The sequence below is a fragment of the Gouania willdenowi genome, chromosome 1 (assembly GCF_900634775.1).
Source record: "Gouania willdenowi chromosome 1, fGouWil2.1, whole genome shotgun sequence".
Lineage (NCBI taxonomy): Eukaryota > Metazoa > Chordata > Actinopteri > Blenniiformes > Gobiesocidae > Gouania > Gouania willdenowi.
In genome coordinates this window covers 23,944,833-23,964,172 of record NC_041044.1, presented here as the reverse complement: position 1 = coordinate 23,964,172, position 19,340 = coordinate 23,944,833, and the positions used below count along the sequence as shown (strand labels likewise).

Sequence of the window (19,340 nt, the reverse complement as noted above, 5' to 3'; positions counted from 1 at the left end):
TCAGTACATAAATTTCACATACCTTTCCCACTTCTAAACAATATTAAAAGACCAGTAAATTATGTTTTTAAAAAAATCAAATATTGAATAAACAAGTGTCTCTTCCTGTCTAATTATCAAAAGTCTTGTGGTATGTTGCAGGACCTAAGGGGGCTTATGCAGGCTTAGGACTTTGTGTATAGCTGGCTAGACAACTGTGTGACACTGACAGAGTAAGACAAAGTAGGCCAAGCATTAACAATGAAGAGCAGTGGCTGAGAAAATGAACACAATGGATGCAATAAAAACAACAGTAGATTTAGGAGCCTTGGAGGGAAGTTTAATAAGCACCCTTTACTTCCCACAGACAGAATAGCATCCTAACTATTAGCCACTGGGCAAGGCCAAGGTGGTGCATAATTTGTACTGTGCTCATCGTATGAGTGCCGTGAATGTTTTTACTTTTTACCTATTCACCAAATGCTATACTCACTGCTTTATTCTAATCGCTATGTCCGTTCAATGTATCATTTATAATGAGAGAGCTTCTCTCTTCCCCAACCATATTGGGTCCTTTGAGCAGAAAATACTTTATAGATATTTGTGCAGTGCATCTAAAAAACAACATTTTGATTGCACACTGTAATACTGAAAAGAAGAAGAATGGGCCTTTAAATATCAATACAGTATTTACACTGTTTTAGTTATTGAATAATGTATGATCATATACTTTGGGAAAACAGAACAAGTTACCCTAAAACCCAAAGACTGAACAGAATACGTTTATCATGTTATTTTACTTCTCCCACGTTTCCCTCTCTAACTGGACCAAGTTGAAGGCTCCAATAATTTTATTGCACACTAACATATTTTACATACTTTTATTGGATTTATTGAGGTTATTTTTCAGGGTCTTCAAATATATATATATATATATATTCTTATTTTCTATTCTTGTAAGGATTCTTTTGTTTAAGGTCAAAATTTCTATAACCCATTGGTTAATAATAAATGGGTCCGTTTCCCTCATAAATACTGTTGTTGATAATCACTCTATTTGAATAATATCACTAGAAGAAGCCTTTTCTAACATTCCACACTACAAAATAAGTGATAAAACTATGTATGATTCATAATGATATCAGTATTGGCCATTATGCAAGGCTGCAATATCAGTGTTGTATTGGAAAAGAAAAACTGTATCAGGACATGCCTACTGCTCCATACACTATTGCCATCCACTATAAATTGCCAAATATATTCTCCGGTACTTTTTCCCAGTGGAAATGCGTGAAAAGAAAGCAGAGCCAAGCCGAGTAGAGCCGATACCACCGGTAGAAAAGCTGGAGTCAAACAATAAACCATTATGTTATTAAATTTCTCTGATAATTCTACAACAGCTGATAAACTGAACGCAACAGAGGAGTATTGCCATTTCTCCAAAAGTTTTTTTCTCATGTCAAATTTTTAAATATGTAAGGAAAAACAAATTAAATAAGAGGAACATGAATCAACAGAAACAATTCCTGCTACAGTGAAGTACAAAGGCACTAAGAGGCCTTACGAGTAAGGGAAGTTTAAAGTTAGAGATCAAAATAAAACCATGACTCATCGTGGTTAATTAAACAGACATATACAAATTAACAAATCACATTGTTTTTTAAATTAGACTAGTAACCACCCAGGTGTGGTCTTTGTAAGTTGGATATTCTCCTCTAATATGGGTAAGATATAACCTTGCAATTAGGTATTCTCCATCAGTTCAGAAACAAGCTAAAATGCTCCAGGATTCTCTTGGTTTCAATGAACCCTAAATTCACTGAGGTGGACTAAATGCGTGCTGCTGTGTGTCAGCCTGGCAATGAAATGGTTATCCATGTGAATCTGCAACAGGCCACAGAGGTTGGTCAAATGCTTACAAAGCACATTAAAGGACTTGACAAAAAGCCTATATAAAACTAGAAAAGTGTAAAAGATCAAAAAGGGGTCAAGTCTGAAGATGCTGTTGCTTTGGCACAGTTGACAGGTGATTTACCCCAAAACCACAATCTAAAAGAAACCAAGCTCAACCATCAAAGCAATTACTATTCAAGGATAATGGTTTTACCACTGTCTGGTTGCTATGGGATGTGGAATCAGACAGTGCCCCACCACTGACCCTAAGACAATATGCCCTAAAGTTTAGGAGGACATCCGTGAACGCCCCACAGGAAAACTGGAAGTATACAATTTAGGCTTTGCATTCATCACACCCTGAAACCGTCAAGAAAATGTTTGAATTCTCAGCACTTCATGGTATGCAAGCAATGCCACATAAAGACGTCACATCCAGAGGTCATAAAAGACCAAGGGGTAAAAATAAATAGAGTAAAAAATACACAGTAAAGCAATCGTTTTTAATTTAAGAAGAATACAAAATGAAAAGCACTTTTGGTAATTATTTAAACTTCAAAACTTGTAACAGGTTAATTTGTCCTTTAAGAAGGCACAAACACAACAGTAAATAAGTACTAATAAATAACAACCATGCATGGTAAATAATTCAAATTTACAGAGAGTTGAGCCGTTTGTATCCGTTACAAAATATGCAAAGTTTGCCTGGGATCACAATGGAAAGACAGTTAGAGGGGGAGAGCTTGCAACGACTCCATCTGTTAAACTACAAAGGTCAGGCTGAAGGTCGGTATTAGTTCAGGTCTAAAGGTGAAAGGTCATAAACAGAGGCAACAGGGAGTGAGCGAAGGGACATTCACATTTGTTTTCTCAAGGGAGTCTCCACAAGTAGCTATTTGCATTAGTTACTTAACACCTAACACCGACGCTGAAGTGGGAATGGATGAGTCATCCCTTCAAATCCCCAGTGCATCCTGATCAGCGTCTGGCCTAATCTAAACCATTAAACTGCAATAATGAAAAGTCTGATTCTTCTTGTGCCAGGGAAAGAAACAGCTTTTGTAGCTTTTAACAATAAATCACAGCAAACTGTCAGTCTCAAATAAGTGCACAACATATTAACAAAGTAGTTAATACTCTACAGCCCACAGTGAGAGTTTTCCATGCTTAACAGAAATACCAGCTCCCGTCTCCCATTAAAGTTTAAAATTAAATAAATTTGTCATTTTCATATACAATACCTGGCCACAACAGATGTTATTCAAGGTTACATTTCGTATATAGGAGGTTCTGTTCTTGTAGCCTATCCTTTTACAAAAAACAAAACAAAATAACCATCAAAGTGCTCGATATAGAAAAGTTCTGCATTAATATGGGACCATATATATCAATATTATAAAAGAGACAAAAGCAGAACATTGAGGTCAGTATTACGTTATCGTTTCTTGAACATTTGCCATTTTGGCAAGCAGTCACCTTAAAACGACATACCTTTCCACAAGTACAGGCTAAATAAACGAGTCACACTGTAAAGTAAGATTCTCACTGCTAAACTTTCATTGCCAAGTAATTAAAAGTGCATTATGGTCTCAATATCATATAAATTAAATACCGCTCACTTTTGCAAATTCTTCAAACTGATGCCAATAAAAGATGACATTGGGGAGGGGCTCATGTTGATACATGATAATAAAACACACATAGGCCTACACTGGTAGGACTGGGACTTTCTTCACTTAGATGTTAGTTCAGCTTTTAAGTACACGTCATTTGTCGCCAGATGTTTAATTAAAAGACAAGTTACCCCCTTGCGTGCAAATATTTTTGTGGCATTTATTACAAATTGTGGGTTTTCCATCCTTAAGCATAAAATTAATCCATGCACAGGAGAAGGAAGGAAAAGGTTATGTTAATTTCACTATTCACTTCAAACCGCTGTCGGAGAGGGAAAAGTTTGATGAATGTTGTGTCTGCCTCAGCGGTGTGTGTGTGTGTTGGTTGTGTTTCAAGACCGAATAGGACAAAGTGCTATTTACATAAACCTAGCACTAAGATTAAACTTTCATATCAATGTGGGGGCTAAGAATGTGTGATATATCGTCGTTAACGATATATCATCAAAAACATTCTCACCAGTAAGACTATGTCATCCCACAATAGAAACAATAAATGACCATGTCAGAAATTAGCGAGGGCCACGGGCCATTTGTCCCTCAATTTAGCCAAGAATGCCCCTAAAAAACCTGCTCCAGGGGACAAAATTGCGCACAAGTTTGTTTGTCAACAACTTATTATTCTCTAGAGCAGAGCGCTGTTCACGGCAGCTCTGCCGCGGAGACTCCGTAATGTGCACCACCCTCCGCCCCCAGCCCTCACACCACCACAAAGATGCCGGTGCTCGTCATGGCTACCTGAAGCTGCCGTGCAGCGATACAACACAGACCGCTACTTGGTTAGAACCAGACAACCATCCAACAAAGTGAACCAATCCAAGTTCCTCCGTCAGATCCACCCAAAATTCCACAAACACGGGGACAGAGATGAACCCGCAGCAATAATTATGAACTGGAAACTAAACTAAAGCTAACTAAGCTAAGCTAACACACCGACACACAGACTGGGCTATAAGAGGGCTAACGCTAACCACTCCTTATGAGGAATAGACAAAGTAAAAAGAACATGTCTTACTGTCCTAAAGCCACAGAGAGCCACTGATTTGTTTATGGTCAGATTTAACACTTGTATGAAAGGATAAAAGCTAATGTGTCACACGTTGTGTGAAATAAATACTAATGTCACTTTTCACTATTTTTTGATTATATTTCACGTGTTCACAAGACAAAGCTGGTCCCATTAGACTAATATAACTATTGAGAATATTACACCAAAATATACTGAATGATTAAATCATCAGCTTGATCTGGTTTAATTATAGGAAATCAAAGAGATATTTCTCAATCATAACTATGTAACTCATTATAAGATTAATAAAACAAGATTCAGCAGCAGTAAAAACACTAATGAAGTTATTTGTGCTTTTCTTGTGCTTTTTTTTAAGAAAACAATTTCATTTTAAGTGAGGAAACGAATGAATTACATACAGTAACACTAGAGTGACGCACATACACTAATATATTACATAAAATATCAGCTCATGTGCTCTTTGAGTCAGCAGCTATTGTAGCCTTTTTAATGTGTCTATTGTTGATGTATTCAGATTTATTTGTGTTTGTAAGAAACCTGTTTACACTTTAAGTTGGGAATTGTTTTATTTATAGTTTTTTATTTCTCGTGATGTTTATCGTTATCGTGATAAATACCAGAAATTATCGGGATCATTTTTTGAGTCCATATAGCCCATCCCTAGTGGGGGCCACAAAATATCAGCCAGCGGGCCGCTAGTATGAAGCCTAGTATGGTGAGTATAGTGAGAGGTTGAAGGCAGCACTGATCTTGAGGCAGGTATCTATTGAGGAATGATGAGGAGGGAGAAAAGAATGTCAGGAGAAGGGAGGAGAGAGTTCTATATCAAGTCACAAATCTGTGGAATGCAGATAATAGAGAGGGGAAATTGAGAAATCCTGTGAAGTAGAGGGAACCAAGGCAAGCAGAAGTCCATTTAGGCAATGGAATTACAGTACTGACATTCTGGGAACTTAAGGGAGGAAAAGCAGGGATGGCAGACAGTGATAAGAGAATGTAGATCAACATTTGGTCTGACATTTTATGGCACACATATGGTACATTAGTCCAGCTGTTACCTTGTTCAATAAGGGCTTCACTAAAACAAGACAACAAAAGGCAGCACATTATTGTTCAGAAAATTGAAAAAAGCTGACCTTTTGCAAAAATTGTATTATAGTATGACAGAAAGCCAGTTTGCATAGTCGTAAACATAAAAAAGCGGTTCCCTTAAAGTGCGCCATCTTATTCGATAAATTAAAAATTGTGCTGATATCCAGTACATGTAATGAAAGAGCCAAACAATGCTCGATTTGTCTGTGATCTTTAAATAAATGTAATTTTCACTTCTGCACACCATCCAGTTTTGGATTTGGTGATTTGCCTCTTAGCTCACAAGTGACATGACAGAAGCACACCAAGGTTTGATTTCTGAAGAAGAAGTAGACTTAGGAAATGTTAACCTTTCATGCTCAGAAACGAGGGAATCTGAGCATGAGATGTAGATTCATTCAGCCATATCAATATGAAAACAATGAGTGATGAGGAAGTAGACAGCCCGACAGCCTACTGTCAAAGCGGAAAATCTAGTCATCTGTGCTCAGGCTGTAGGAGAAGGCAGACTGAAAAATAGGCTTTACACCAATCTGATCGGCTTATATCGGATCGGCCAATATTTAGTATTTTATGTATGTAATGTGATTGGCTGTAATGTCTTAATTTGCAGATCTGATCAATGACGTCATTGTTGTGATGAAACTTTCTGCAGATGCTCCCATTGCATTGTTTTATCCGTCTGACTTACACTGAAGAGTTGTTTGCTTTACTTCACTCACATTTGTGAGAGCAGTTTGTGCAATGATAATATCATAATAATGATGACGCTATCCAACTCCATAGGCATGCGTCAGTGTTGCAGTGAAGCTGAAAGAGGCCGTGCCGGTACTTTTTTGTGAGTCACAACCCATATATGATCTATTTAAGGTGTGTTCTTGCATTAAGCTTCGACATGAAAAAGGGTCTCATGTGCCCTTTAAGGACCTATTTAAGAAGGAAACTTTAAATGTCTTTACAGTACATGATAAAATGGATACATTTATAAGGTATGGGGTTTTAATCAATAACTTATTCTTATAGGATACCAAATGTGGGTCAGGAGAGGGATAGAAAAAAATTATTTTAAAAGAAAAAAACAAACAAAAACTGGGGGACATTTGAACGAGCTTCCCTTATGACAGCATGGAATAGTAATAAAGAATAAAGGAAAAATGTAAACCGAAGTGTGGTTTAGATACATTTAGGTGTTATTAAACACCCAGAGGGTACCCGCTACTTGCAATTTTGTGAGATTCCTTTGTTTATCTGCCTCAGCTTTAGCTGATGTGAGTTTGGCTTGGCCTCAATTTGAAAAAAGTTTGAACACAATACCACGATTTAGGGTAAAATTCACTGCCATCCCAAAATGTAAGATTAAGAGACAATTGCATTTTAACAATTCAAACACTGAATTTAAATGTTTACATGTGAAGACATCAGTTCTGCAGTGGTCATTTATAGAATATAAACTTAAGGCTGCTTCACCATATTTGGTTTGAACTCTGGGCTTCCCTATCTGACTTGTGTACATCGAACTGAGAGACCTGCTGAGCTTATATTATCTCATTGATGCACTGCAAACCTATTGTATCAAAATAAAATTCCTAATTATACAAAAAGGTTTGACCCACAAAAGAGCAGGAGCTCTCTGTGTGTTCGGAGGTGAACTGCAGGTCATCAGTAAACACAGGCTGAGTTATGGGGCTGGTACCACCCTGTGAGATTTTATTACTCAAAGTTGTAAAGTCCACAAGGGGTGCATATGCCAAATTCCTCCTAAAACATGATGCCTACATCAACATGTCAGAAAATGCTGGCCAGCTTGAATGGGTCTGTTCCTTATGGAACCTTGTATACCCTGCCAATATCAAAAGTATCATTCATTTACTTTAAATTGAGGTTTCGCCAAGTGTTCAGCAATAGTCTCTCCTGAGAGATATTCTTTAGTGTCCACTTTAATACATCTGTCAACTAAATACTTGAAATGTGTTAGAATAAGTGACTATCTGCAAGCTCTTTAAGTGAAGGAAACAATTTTTAAAAGCATTCATTTTGTTTTCATTTTGTTCTGGGGTCCTAAACCTAAACCGCTGTTCACATGCAGCAAGGCAACAAAGCCAGTGATTAATATGTTATGTGGTTAATATTGCTCACGTATAACCAAAATTACCAAACACATTTCCCGACAAACATTTAAAAACTTTCTTTTACCTCAGTGAAGCGCAAAGTCAATTATGAGTGAGTAAGCTAGCAAGCATGCATGCAAGAGAACTGACTGTTCTTAGAGTAGTGAAGAAACGCCCAGTCACAGCAGGCCGGCCCCCACAGTGCTGCGCAGTTCCGCATGGAGCTGTCGATCAATGCTAACCGAGGGCTGCGAGAGGAGGAAACCAGTCCCTCCTCCCATCTTTTATAGGAGGGGCGCGGCCAACAGTGATGGCTAATGACGTCACTGATCCAAAAAGATGTCACTGATCTAATCTCAGCCAATAGCAAAATTTAAATGCAATAGCCGCAGTTTAACACATACAGGGCATTCACTCTGACATTTTACAACTAAAAACGCTAAATTTAATTACTTTGACTAAAATGTGAATTGTGGGACGAGGATCAATAAACTACATTTACTTCATTCCTAATCATATTTTCAGCAGAAAAAAGTTTTAAGGTGTACTTACATGCATGGATCATGATAGTGATAGGCTTCAGTACTAACTATAACCCTTCACAGAATGAGGAGGTAGAAGACAATAGAGTAAATTTATCTTAATCAATTCATTGTTTATCATGTTCTCAAATAAAGAGGCCAAATTTAACTGTTGCTATTTGGCATTTTCTTAGTGTAGGGTTTTTAACCAATTAAGGATGTGTTTGGCCTTTTACTTTGTACCGGTATGTGTGTGCATGTTGCTTGATGCCAGTGAGGTAGACTAAACAGAACTAAAAGAATTTTTAAAAAGAGCTGCATTACAAAAATAACCACAACACAGTAACCCCAAACCATACAGGCAAGATCAAGCAGACATCCAGACACACATTCTTCAACAAACTATGGTCTTGATGCCTTCCAGGCAAGAAATGCAGATCAGACTCGACTTTAGCACAGAAAATCCATGGTAAACCATATTCCAATGCAATCTTTACAGCCAGATGGATTAGCCGACTGAGTTGATGACTGCAAATCATTAAAAACCAACGACTGTAGCAAGACATCTTACACAGATGACTCTTATGCAGAGCTTAAAGACTAGTGCATTCTTTAGGAGCACTTCCTTCTGCTTTATACGGTCTATAGATTCACAAACGAAGCATAAGGGTAATGTATGTGAGACTTCCACAAGATCAAATTTCTTACTGGATTAACTACAATTATGTAATTTATGTCAGAAGTATCTTTATATTGTCCTTAACATCCAGATTATTCATAATTTAGGGATTAAAACTTAATTAAAAAAATTAAAAAAACTGTATATTTTATTGACTGTTTCTACATAAAGAGATGTTTCATTATTTGAAAGATTTCCTACTCGGTAAACAACTTCTCAATCTCATCTGATTAAATGATGCGTTATACAAATCTGTAGTAGCGGTGCCCCTGTAATGAGAGGCTAACATGGACAGCTGACTTCACTCCTAAATTAGTTGGCTTTGGTGAGTTTTAGGCTCATGCTTTAAAACAAATACCAGTACTAGCATAGGGGGCTTTTCAGTGACCATGAAACTGAGGATCAACTAAATTGAGGTTTAAAAACACATTTAGAAAACATTTTCAAAAACTGTATACAGTATATCTATTTGTATGTTAGAAAATGCCAAGTTTGGATTTGTTTTTAAATTATTTCACAGCACAACTCAGTAACAAACATTTGAATGCCCACATATCTTACTGGGAAAGGATTTAGGACAGAATATACCAGAATATGTCAAATACCAGACAGGATATTATTCTCGCTGATATGTCAGGAATCACTTCATGACAACCTCAAGAAATATTTAATCGAATGTGGAATTCTTCAAAGTCACTCAAGGCAAAGCAGCTAACAAAATAAATCAATAACATTAAAAATGTAGTCGTTATGATTTGGATGTCTTGGCAGGAAGACAAGTGACAAATCTGCTGAATGTAATTCCATTAAATTTGAGAATGATGAATTAAAATGTCAGTGTGCTAACACAGAGACACTGAGTTTCCTTCAGAACATTTTTCTGAAATGTTTTATTAACTTGATCAAAGTAGATACCAGGTGTGTGTGCCGGTGTGTCAGCCATGCGATGACGGGTGACTTTTACAAGGTGCACCCTGCCATGCTCTTTGTGCAATCCGGGATTGCATGCGGTGTCCTTCAACTCAAAACAAGACAAGCAGGTTTCACATGAAGTTTGAAGAAAGATGTTATGAACTAACAAGTGAGTCACAGAATTTTTAAGAATGGTTCAGGAAGAAAAGCAGAGTGAATAATAACTATAGAGGTATGAATTCTGCATTGTTTAATAAATGGGCCTGATTCGGCCAGTCTGTCTCCCTAAGTAAGAGATGACTACCGGTGTACCTTATCTCATACAGTTTTAATGTGGTGTGACAGAATCATGGTTTTCATCAGTCCATAAAAGAGAAGTACTACATTAATCCTGTGACTAGGGATGCTCAATTTATCAAAATTCGATTATGATTTCGATTATTACACCCACCGATTACAAAACTAACATAATCGAGAAAAAACAATTATTTAAAAAAAAAAAATAAAATAAAATATATATATATATATATATATATATATGTTAAATAAAACAAACCCACTATTTCAGACATCTACAAATAATAAAGCTTGGCACACACAAGTTATTGATACTAAATGTGAGTTGTATAATCCAAGCATGGAAACACTTTGGGTTTGATGATGATTTCAACTATGAGCAGCTCGACCTGTGACTGACCAATATCTAGAATTATCTTTAGTATCTATCTAATCCTAATCAATTTGTTTTTTTTTTTTAAATAACACAAACTCATTTGAATCGGATATCTTACAGAGTTACTTTTTGTATTCATTAATCATATAAATGAATTATTATTATCAGAATTTAAATCCTTAAAACAAATCACGTCTTTTTTTTTTTTTTTTTTTTTTTACAATCCCATTAGTGCACACTGTTTTGAGACCCTGGTCTTAAGCATTGTGGGAAGCTGACCTGAAAAGCTTAGCTCCGCATTGTGTGTTGACAGTTGTACAGAGTTTATTTAAGTGTGCAACGGTCTGATAGTTTTAAGGATAAAAAAGCTGGCACATAAAAACTGTAAGACAGACATTCTGAGATCTAAGGGTCTCTGATGACTTCCCTGAAATACACTCTGTTCCCAATGGTAATGCTGAGCCTGGAAAAGGGACTGGATTTTTATCTTAATTACCAACTTCCTAGTCCAACCCGCCAAATACACACAAGTACAAGCATCCCTAAATGCTCGAACAAAAGTGACTTGAAATACACACTAATTTCAATCTAGCTTAATTGTCACATGCTCTGAGCAAACTAAGAATCCTCAGATGACACAAGAGAGAAAACTAGAAGCCAATGGAGAAAATGGATCAGGTCGATTGACTTTTTTTTCTTAGAGTTTTGTGTAGCCAACAAGGTATATTTAAGAGACAAAGGAATGATGGATTAATCTGCTCTTTTATTCACCTCAAAGAAACTGTGCACATCCAGTGAGACAAATCAGGGAAAACGTGTGGTTCATGTTTGAGTTCTGTACATCACAATCAGCAGGGGACAAATGTTGCAGTTAAAGAACAGCCCTGAGCCTGTTATTTGCTCCCTGCAGTCTTCACATTATTAATACCTGCTTAAACCCAACACTGCTCTCTTTTATTGGCTTGGAGGGAGCTCAGTAATGATTAAACGCACTAGCAAAGTAATCACATTAGTTCATTTTCAACTATTCATTAGAATATTAAGTGCCTGACAAAAATGTTGGTGTTACAAAAAACTATTTCAATCCAAACCAACAAGTGTTCACATGAAGACAAGGAAATGCTTGACAGTTTGCATTTAAAAACCTAAAACATGCAATATCAGTAATAGATCACCTAGGAAATAGTCAAATTAATAGATTTTTTTTTTTGTTCAAAGCCACTTTTTTCTCTGATTGTGGAATGAACATGTAGCGGCAGGCAAGGCGTGTGTAATAGATATTCTTTTTATACAATTATTGTTAAAAAACCTAAATACAAATAATTTACTACTCATGGTTGCCGTAGGCCTAGTGTATGCTTCCTTAGGCAATAAATAATAAAAGTGAACAAGCAATGACAATACGCTAAATCTTCCATCTTTCTGGTATTTGGCAAGGTGTTTTTTTTTTTTTTTTTTTTAAAGGAAAGCAAAACAAAATAAACTTATGGGTATAAATATATACACAAATGCAGTCTCAATTCTGGAACCCTCTAGTCTAGCCAACTCATGTTCTCTCTAAAAGAAAGGGAAATATTCAACCATTAAGACCACAACTCAGCCAGAGTAAAACTGGACTGGTCTGCACTGTTAAGTCAAAACGCATGCACGCAGTCTCAGACACATAAATCATAAATGGCCACAACCAAACACACATGTACAGTATGTCTAAATGAAGACTGACTCTACATGCTGAAAATTGTGGTAATCCTGTATCCCAAACCACCTCTAAGTTCTCTTTTACCATCACTCACGCACACACACACACCTCTTTAGGCAGAGGGCAGATGTGAATATGTCAATGATCAAGGAAACTCTCTGAGGTTTCACATTCCTAGGATTCCAGATGAAGACCACTGCATCACATTTAAAACTGTTCCCCATATGGAATGGAAAAAAAGAACCAAGGATGTCCAACTGTAAGGTCAACTGACTGACAAACACCCCAAAAACCCGTTCTTCTGTGGCTCTGAACAGCAGATGAGAGGCGATTCAATTTAAGACACAATATAAGTTCGGACGATAAGATATGAATATGTTTAGAAGAAACACTGCAAAAGTTTTGAGATGTGGATCAGCAAAAATAACCAATCTCACAGCTTTCTCTTTTATAGACCAGGGTTACCCAAATGCGGTCCTTGAGAGCTGGGTATGTTTTAAATGTCTCACTGGACCAGTGTCTGACAGAAAGACCACAGATGGAAATTTGCATCCACCACAAGCTAAATGTAGACCATTTTGTGTAGTTGCAGATGAACTTGCTCAAAGTTGATGCCCCAGTGGTTCATCAAAATCTAGCATGGAAAATGAGACACAGTCGGACACAGAGAATCACTAAGGGAAAAACCGTCTGTTTAATGCAAGACTTAAAAGACACCAGAATGTTGTTAATTCTAGTTTAAGGTCAGAGACATGCAAAAAATATATTTGGCATGAAAATTGAATGTAAACATGATCATTAAAAAATTATTACATTAAAAGTTAGTGGTTTAAGTGCAGACAAGTCATTAAAACAACTGGCCTGGAAAAACTGGTGGGCATTTAAACTGGTGACAAAATTCAGACTCTGGTGGTTATACTCACATCAACACTGCATTAAATATGAGCTACAAACATCTGTAGTTTCACACATCACTGAGACGCTCTCACACAACGTTCACAACCTCAATAAATAGTTTCTCCAACAGCAGGGAACAGACAAACCACAACTTTGAGGACACTTTAAGGTTCCAAGATGTATTTTAATAAAAACTGTTTGGATTCAGGGCTTCAGATGCCAGTTAGCAAAGTAAGAATTTATTGAAATACATTTCTCTATCCATGTATATGCATATAAAATAAGAAAATATTTTTACATACATAATGAATTTCAAAATTATTTTATTTTACCTGTACAATAAGGAGGTGCTTATGTTTGATTAAAATGCAGAGTTTCACCATTAAAATACTAGATCTTAGTTCATCTGTGTGTCTCTAAGATTTGAGTTCACTACCAGTGTGGAAAAACAGTGATATAAACCATTCACCAATAACTCTAGCAACTTCTGCACTTTAGCTAAATCTAATAACATGTCTGATGTTTGCTCGCTGTTTTCTGAAACTAATAGCAAAAGCAACTAGTTGGTTACATTTTTGGGGGGTTTTCAGCTTTTAAAAGCAACGACAGGTACTGAAACCCTAAGAACGTAATATGACCTTAGGTATCTTTTGAAGCCACATCCAAGAATTTGTTCAATGAATCACTAATTGTATTTAAGCCTCAGTATGTAAGTTTGTCCCGCACAATTTGGTGAAAAATTCATAATATCTTTTTAGTATATTGTAATTCAAAGAGTTCAGAGAGGACAATGGACCTCTGCGCCTTCTCTTGGCTCTGTTGTCAAGCTTTACAAATCAAAGAGCGGGACGCTCTTTTTTTCAGCCAATCACATTTACAAAGTCTTCCACGAGCTGTATTTGGCGTTACTATTGGCTACTCAACAAAAGTCAAAGCACGTTTATGTCCTATCGGTAGTGCATGTGCAATGAGGGACGTTCCAACAGGACAAGTCCCCATTGCGGTGTTAATGCACAACAACGTGACAACATTGTAGTAGAAAAAGAAGAAAATGCACTAATTAGACATTGTGGAGCTTTTGTTATTGTATGTAAGGCACAGACAATATCCAAGGAATAGATGAACTCACGTTAATCACAAGTTGGTAGTTGGCTCACTATAGTTTTATATATATCTGTATTACATTTGCATTATATTTCACTAGCATGTGTGTGCACTTTTATTTAATCCTTATTTAATTAACAGACTCATACTGAGTTATACATGTTTTCTTTGTATAGTGATTCTTCTTTTCATCTGTAATATTTCTTGAGCCTCTGCAAGTAAGTAATTTCCTCCTGGGACCATCAAAGTACATCTGATTCTGATACTTAAATTCACTTACATTTCCTTGTTTTTTTTTTTACTACTTTTTATCTAATTGGGACATTATGTTGTATAATTTGAGGGAAAGTGCAGGATATTGGATTTATTGAGAGTTCTTTCAACAACCTAAGATTTTAAAATGACATGGAAACTGTAAGCATTGAATTTATGTGAAGATATTTACAAGTGAACAATTCTTTGGTAAGTTACACAATGATTAATGTTTTCTCTGTCATTTTTACTTTCTCCTGCAGGCCAAAGTGGATGCGATAAAGGGCCAGAATTGGCCACCAGGCTGTGAGTTTCACACATGTGCTTTAAGATATGAGATAAAGCTAGCACTAAAAGAAAAAAATTAACAAAGTTTTTACCGCGTGCTTCCTACACGTTACATGAAAACATTGTATTTCCCTAAAAACACTTGTTTTTGTTTGAAAAACAATTGCACAGGAAAAAACAAAAGACTATTGTCTGCTACTTAATAAATGTCTTACTTTCAACACGACATTTATTAACATTCTATACATTTTCAATCTTTTCTGCAAAAAGTAAAAACAAAAACCTTAATACCTAAGAGCATTAGATTTACACCATGTATCCTTAAACGTACTGTTTGATTTCAATTTTTATTAATTTACATTTGTGAAAAACCTCTTGTCCATTGAAACACTATATAATTATATTCGAGATAAGTAAATTCCCAGCTCATACATTTCCGAAAGGTCAAAGTTATGCTATATACATTAAACAATCTCCATACCATTAAAAGCAAAGGTTCTGTTTGGTTGAACCCAATAACTCGTTCCACAGAAACATTCACAGAACCATAGATATTGATGTCAACAATATTAGTTTTATAAATTCATGGTCATTTTTACAGTAATTGTCAGTCTTCTTATTTTTGCATTGTGATCAATTTGATGAATACCTCTCCCCGATGTTCAGCTGCGATATGAGCAGATCCAGCAAAAACTTAGTTAAAAAGAAAGAAAGTGTCTATTTGTACGGACAACCCCTGGTGCTATTGGTACGGCTACCAAAGTACACGTACGTAGCGTTTTAGGGTTAGGTTATAACCCAATATCGCAACAATTGTTAGGGTTAGGTTTAGTCTTAGTCAAGCAACCTAAACTGACCAATCACGTGACCTAAACTGATCAAATAGGGGTGCTATATTAATACGGCAACCCTACGGAAGCCACTGCCACAAAGTGTCTATTTGTACATTGCCGTACGGACAACCCCCGGTGCTATTGGTACGGTTACTGAAGTGCACGTCTTAGGGTTAGGTTATAACCCAATATCGCAACAATTATTAGGGTTAGAGTCAGGGTTAGGTTTAGTCTTAGTCACGGTGTAGTGAAAAATAATCCTGCTCGTGAAAGCCTCCTACAGGCGCATGCGCACCAATAGCGTAGTAAATATTTATACATATACGCACAATATTTTGCTACCTTCATTTTTCCTACTAGATAAATTCAAATTCTAATCCTAAAAATTAAAAAAAAGATCACCTTTTTTCAAAAAAAAAAATAACGAACGCGCATGCGCAGTTCGCAAGGTGCGCATGCCCACTGTCTACCGTAGGAAACTTTTACGGTAGGTTTATTCTCCACTACAACGGGACCTAAACTGGCCAATGACTGACCTATCACGTGACCTAAACTGGCCCAATAGGGGCGCTGCGTAGGAATAGAATGTCGGTATTGATACGGCAACCATACGGATAGCCACTGCCTAAAAGTAACAACCCTGAAAAATCCAGCAACACCATTTTATTAACGAATGAGGAAGCTGACCAGATAATGAGGAAGATCACATCATATTGGGACATAGATCATTATGTAACAACATTTCTAAATATGTCAGTGAGTCCCCAAAGCACTTATTTAATTGCAACTGGTCGCTCGTAGACTGTGTACTGTAACCTACACAACATCCTGGACAAACTGGTATCCAACAAAAGTAAGAGATGCGGTTTCTGTCACACCTGTAAACTCGTGACCGACTTTAGACTGTTACTAATAGTCATTTATGTTGAATGTAGGGACAAGTAGTTTTTATTTTAGATCTATTGCTTAAAGCTCAAAATGCAAATAGTTCGTATTTGGGTGAATATAAACCACACAATATTGTAAACAGGGAATGAAGAAAGGGCCAGATGTAGTTTTTTTTTATTTTTTATTTCTACCTAATGTAAACTTCACAAGTGTTATATTTTAAGAAGGAAAATCACTTTGCTCAATCCCAGTTGAATCCACAAAATAGGGTCACCCATTACCCGCGGAACCAGTTGAAGCGTAACACCAGGAGGCACGTAAAGCAGTGCAGGACTCGGCTAAGGTCTGCTAGCCTGTGTGCCTTGGTAGATAGAGCTGCACAAGGCAATAGCTTTTGTTTTTAAACATGGCTCTAATCAAATAACGAGTTTGATTAACCACGAAAAGCCACTGACTGAGTTAATTCACACTCAACAGTTCCCAGGAGCACAAACATTCATTCCCTGTAGCACACTTAGCTAGTAGCAAAGTGGCTAACGTTAGGGAGAGACGCAGGAGGGGGTTTAAATTCACTTACCTGTCAACCGCAGCTTCACTGGGCCATTCCTCCTCACACCCTGGTTAGACATTCCCCTCCGTGTTCCAGCTTGACAAAAATAAAAAATCCGGACCAAAATATCTATCTTAATACATGTGTGTGCGCCCCTTCAGATCTGTATCCCAAAGCAATCCCTCTGCTAGCTGTGCAGGTTTAGCTCGTGTGATCACCATAGCAAACCAGGGTGACTGCACGCATCACACCGAGGTCATAAGCACATCCCGGGGAGCAAAAACAGCTTCTTCAGCCACTGACCAGGACACACGTACATCCCCAAAGAAAAAATGGTTCACGGTGGGAGGCAAGTGGCCGATGTGCCCTCCATTCGGACAGTCCGCTCCGGGCTGGAGGTGCTGGGTGTGAGGACGGGGCTCTGCAGCAGACAGGCACCACACATCCGGAGTTCAAAATAAACCAGAGCGCCCTGTGTCATCACACACTGCCTGGATGGGCGTCACCAATGGTTGTCAAACTCAGGTTCACCCAACCCAATAGAGTCCAATGAGCAAACATGGAAAAACAATAATCACCAAGATACCAATAATTCTGTTGACCTTTCAGAGCAACTTTGTACTTTCTATATTTTACCACTCACATTTAACAACAGTATGTCCAATCTGACCTATGGTCTATTACAGGGGCCCTCAACCTCACGACCCCATTTGGGGTCGCGAGACACTAGGATGGGGTCGCCAGATGCCTCCAAGAAACTAAGAATGTTTGCCCTTTTTCTGCAACTATACTAAACTTACCATATTTTAACCTATTTTCATCACTTTCTCTTTCCATATTTTTGTTCCTTTTAATGCATTCTGCACATTTTTTTTCTACTTTCAACCTCAAGACATTTTGGACATTTATAAACCCTTTCCATCACTTTTCCCACCTAATGTTAACCATTTTTGTCACTTTTAACCTCTATTCAGCATAATTCATGCTTATTTTTGCCAACTTAATCACATTCACGATTTGACATGCCATTTAGTTTAAACTAACTGCTCCTACTTTTTAAATTACTATACACCCACCCCTGCCACTTTTAAGCCCGTTTTTGCCAACTCTAATTTGCAACTTTTAACTCATTTCTGTGGTTTTTAAAATTCCATTTGACCACCTTGTTTGCTGGAAAAGGATTTACATTTTTAAGATGACTATATATTATGGAGCAAATAAATAAATGTGGTTATTACAGATTCATAGAAAAATGGACCATCATTTTGCTGCCTTCATTGCTTGCCCCCAAAAAGCTCTCCCCCTTATAGATGGCCTTGTCTCCACATGACTGTTCTTGACTATTCATGCCACCAACCACCAACAGATACAGTGGGGGGGTCCCCGTTCTCTGGCACCCTTATTTTGGGGGTCATGGGCTGAAAAGGTTGAGAACCACTGGTCTAATGCAGTATAATGTCTGACACTTGTTATAAAATATCTTGGGATTAATCCTATCATTGTGATAATTATATTAATGCATTAGTTTTGTATTGCACCTTTCATAGACAAAGTGCTTTACATTGCATTGACGTGTGATATATTAATCAAAATCTATTGTAGAGCACCCTCAATTAAAAATAAAATACACAGGTGTAAAACTCATGTTAGTTCAGGAGCCAAATACAGACCAGTTCAACCTCAAGTGGGCCGCAGATAGGTGACAGATAATCATTTTAGTCCCCTTTAGCACTTCCATGAATAAATGACATGTAAATTAGGAAATTAAGTCCTATTCATGCCAATTCATGCAATTTGTTTCTTTCTCTCTCATTTGGGCAGGACTGGATGATCTAAACGGCCAGAATTGGCCCCCAGGTCTTGAGTTTAACATGCTTTAAGATATGCGAAGATAGCACTGAAATAAACTGGAGTTTTTGCTTCTCTCATAAATTAAAACATTTTTCAAAGAGAGTGTTTATTTTTTGTTAGTACCATCAGTTCAACAATGTCCATTGTATTGCCCTGAAACAAGTGTCTTTTTTAAATTACATTACAAGGGAACCATTAAGAAAACGTGGCCTGACAAGCCCAGAGAATGAACACAGTGCCGTCTAGTGGTGAAGTGGACACACACTCAACTCAGCCACTTCTCCACAGATTTGACACAAAGCGTCTTTATAACAATTGAAAATGTATACCAATAAAATTTATTTACATTGTTAACAAAATATTTTGTCTTTGCATTGGTATGAACAAAGTTAGAATATCCAAAGACATATAAAACAAC

At 37.1% G+C, this 19,340-nt stretch overlaps 1 protein-coding gene across 1 annotated transcript in view; it reads right to left on the bottom strand.

The window, feature by feature from the left end:
- LOC114474673 (E3 ubiquitin-protein ligase SMURF2-like) overlaps positions 1-17,535 on the bottom strand; it is a 50,896-nt gene extending 33,361 nt beyond the window's left edge. Inside the window, exon 1 of the mRNA XM_028465141.1 lies at positions 17,099-17,535. Coding sequence (XP_028320942.1) covers positions 17,099-17,150 — 52 coding nt within the window. The 5' untranslated portion in view covers positions 17,151-17,535. The remainder of the gene's footprint in view (positions 1-17,098) is intronic.
- Positions 17,536-19,340: the final 1,805 nt, after the last annotated feature.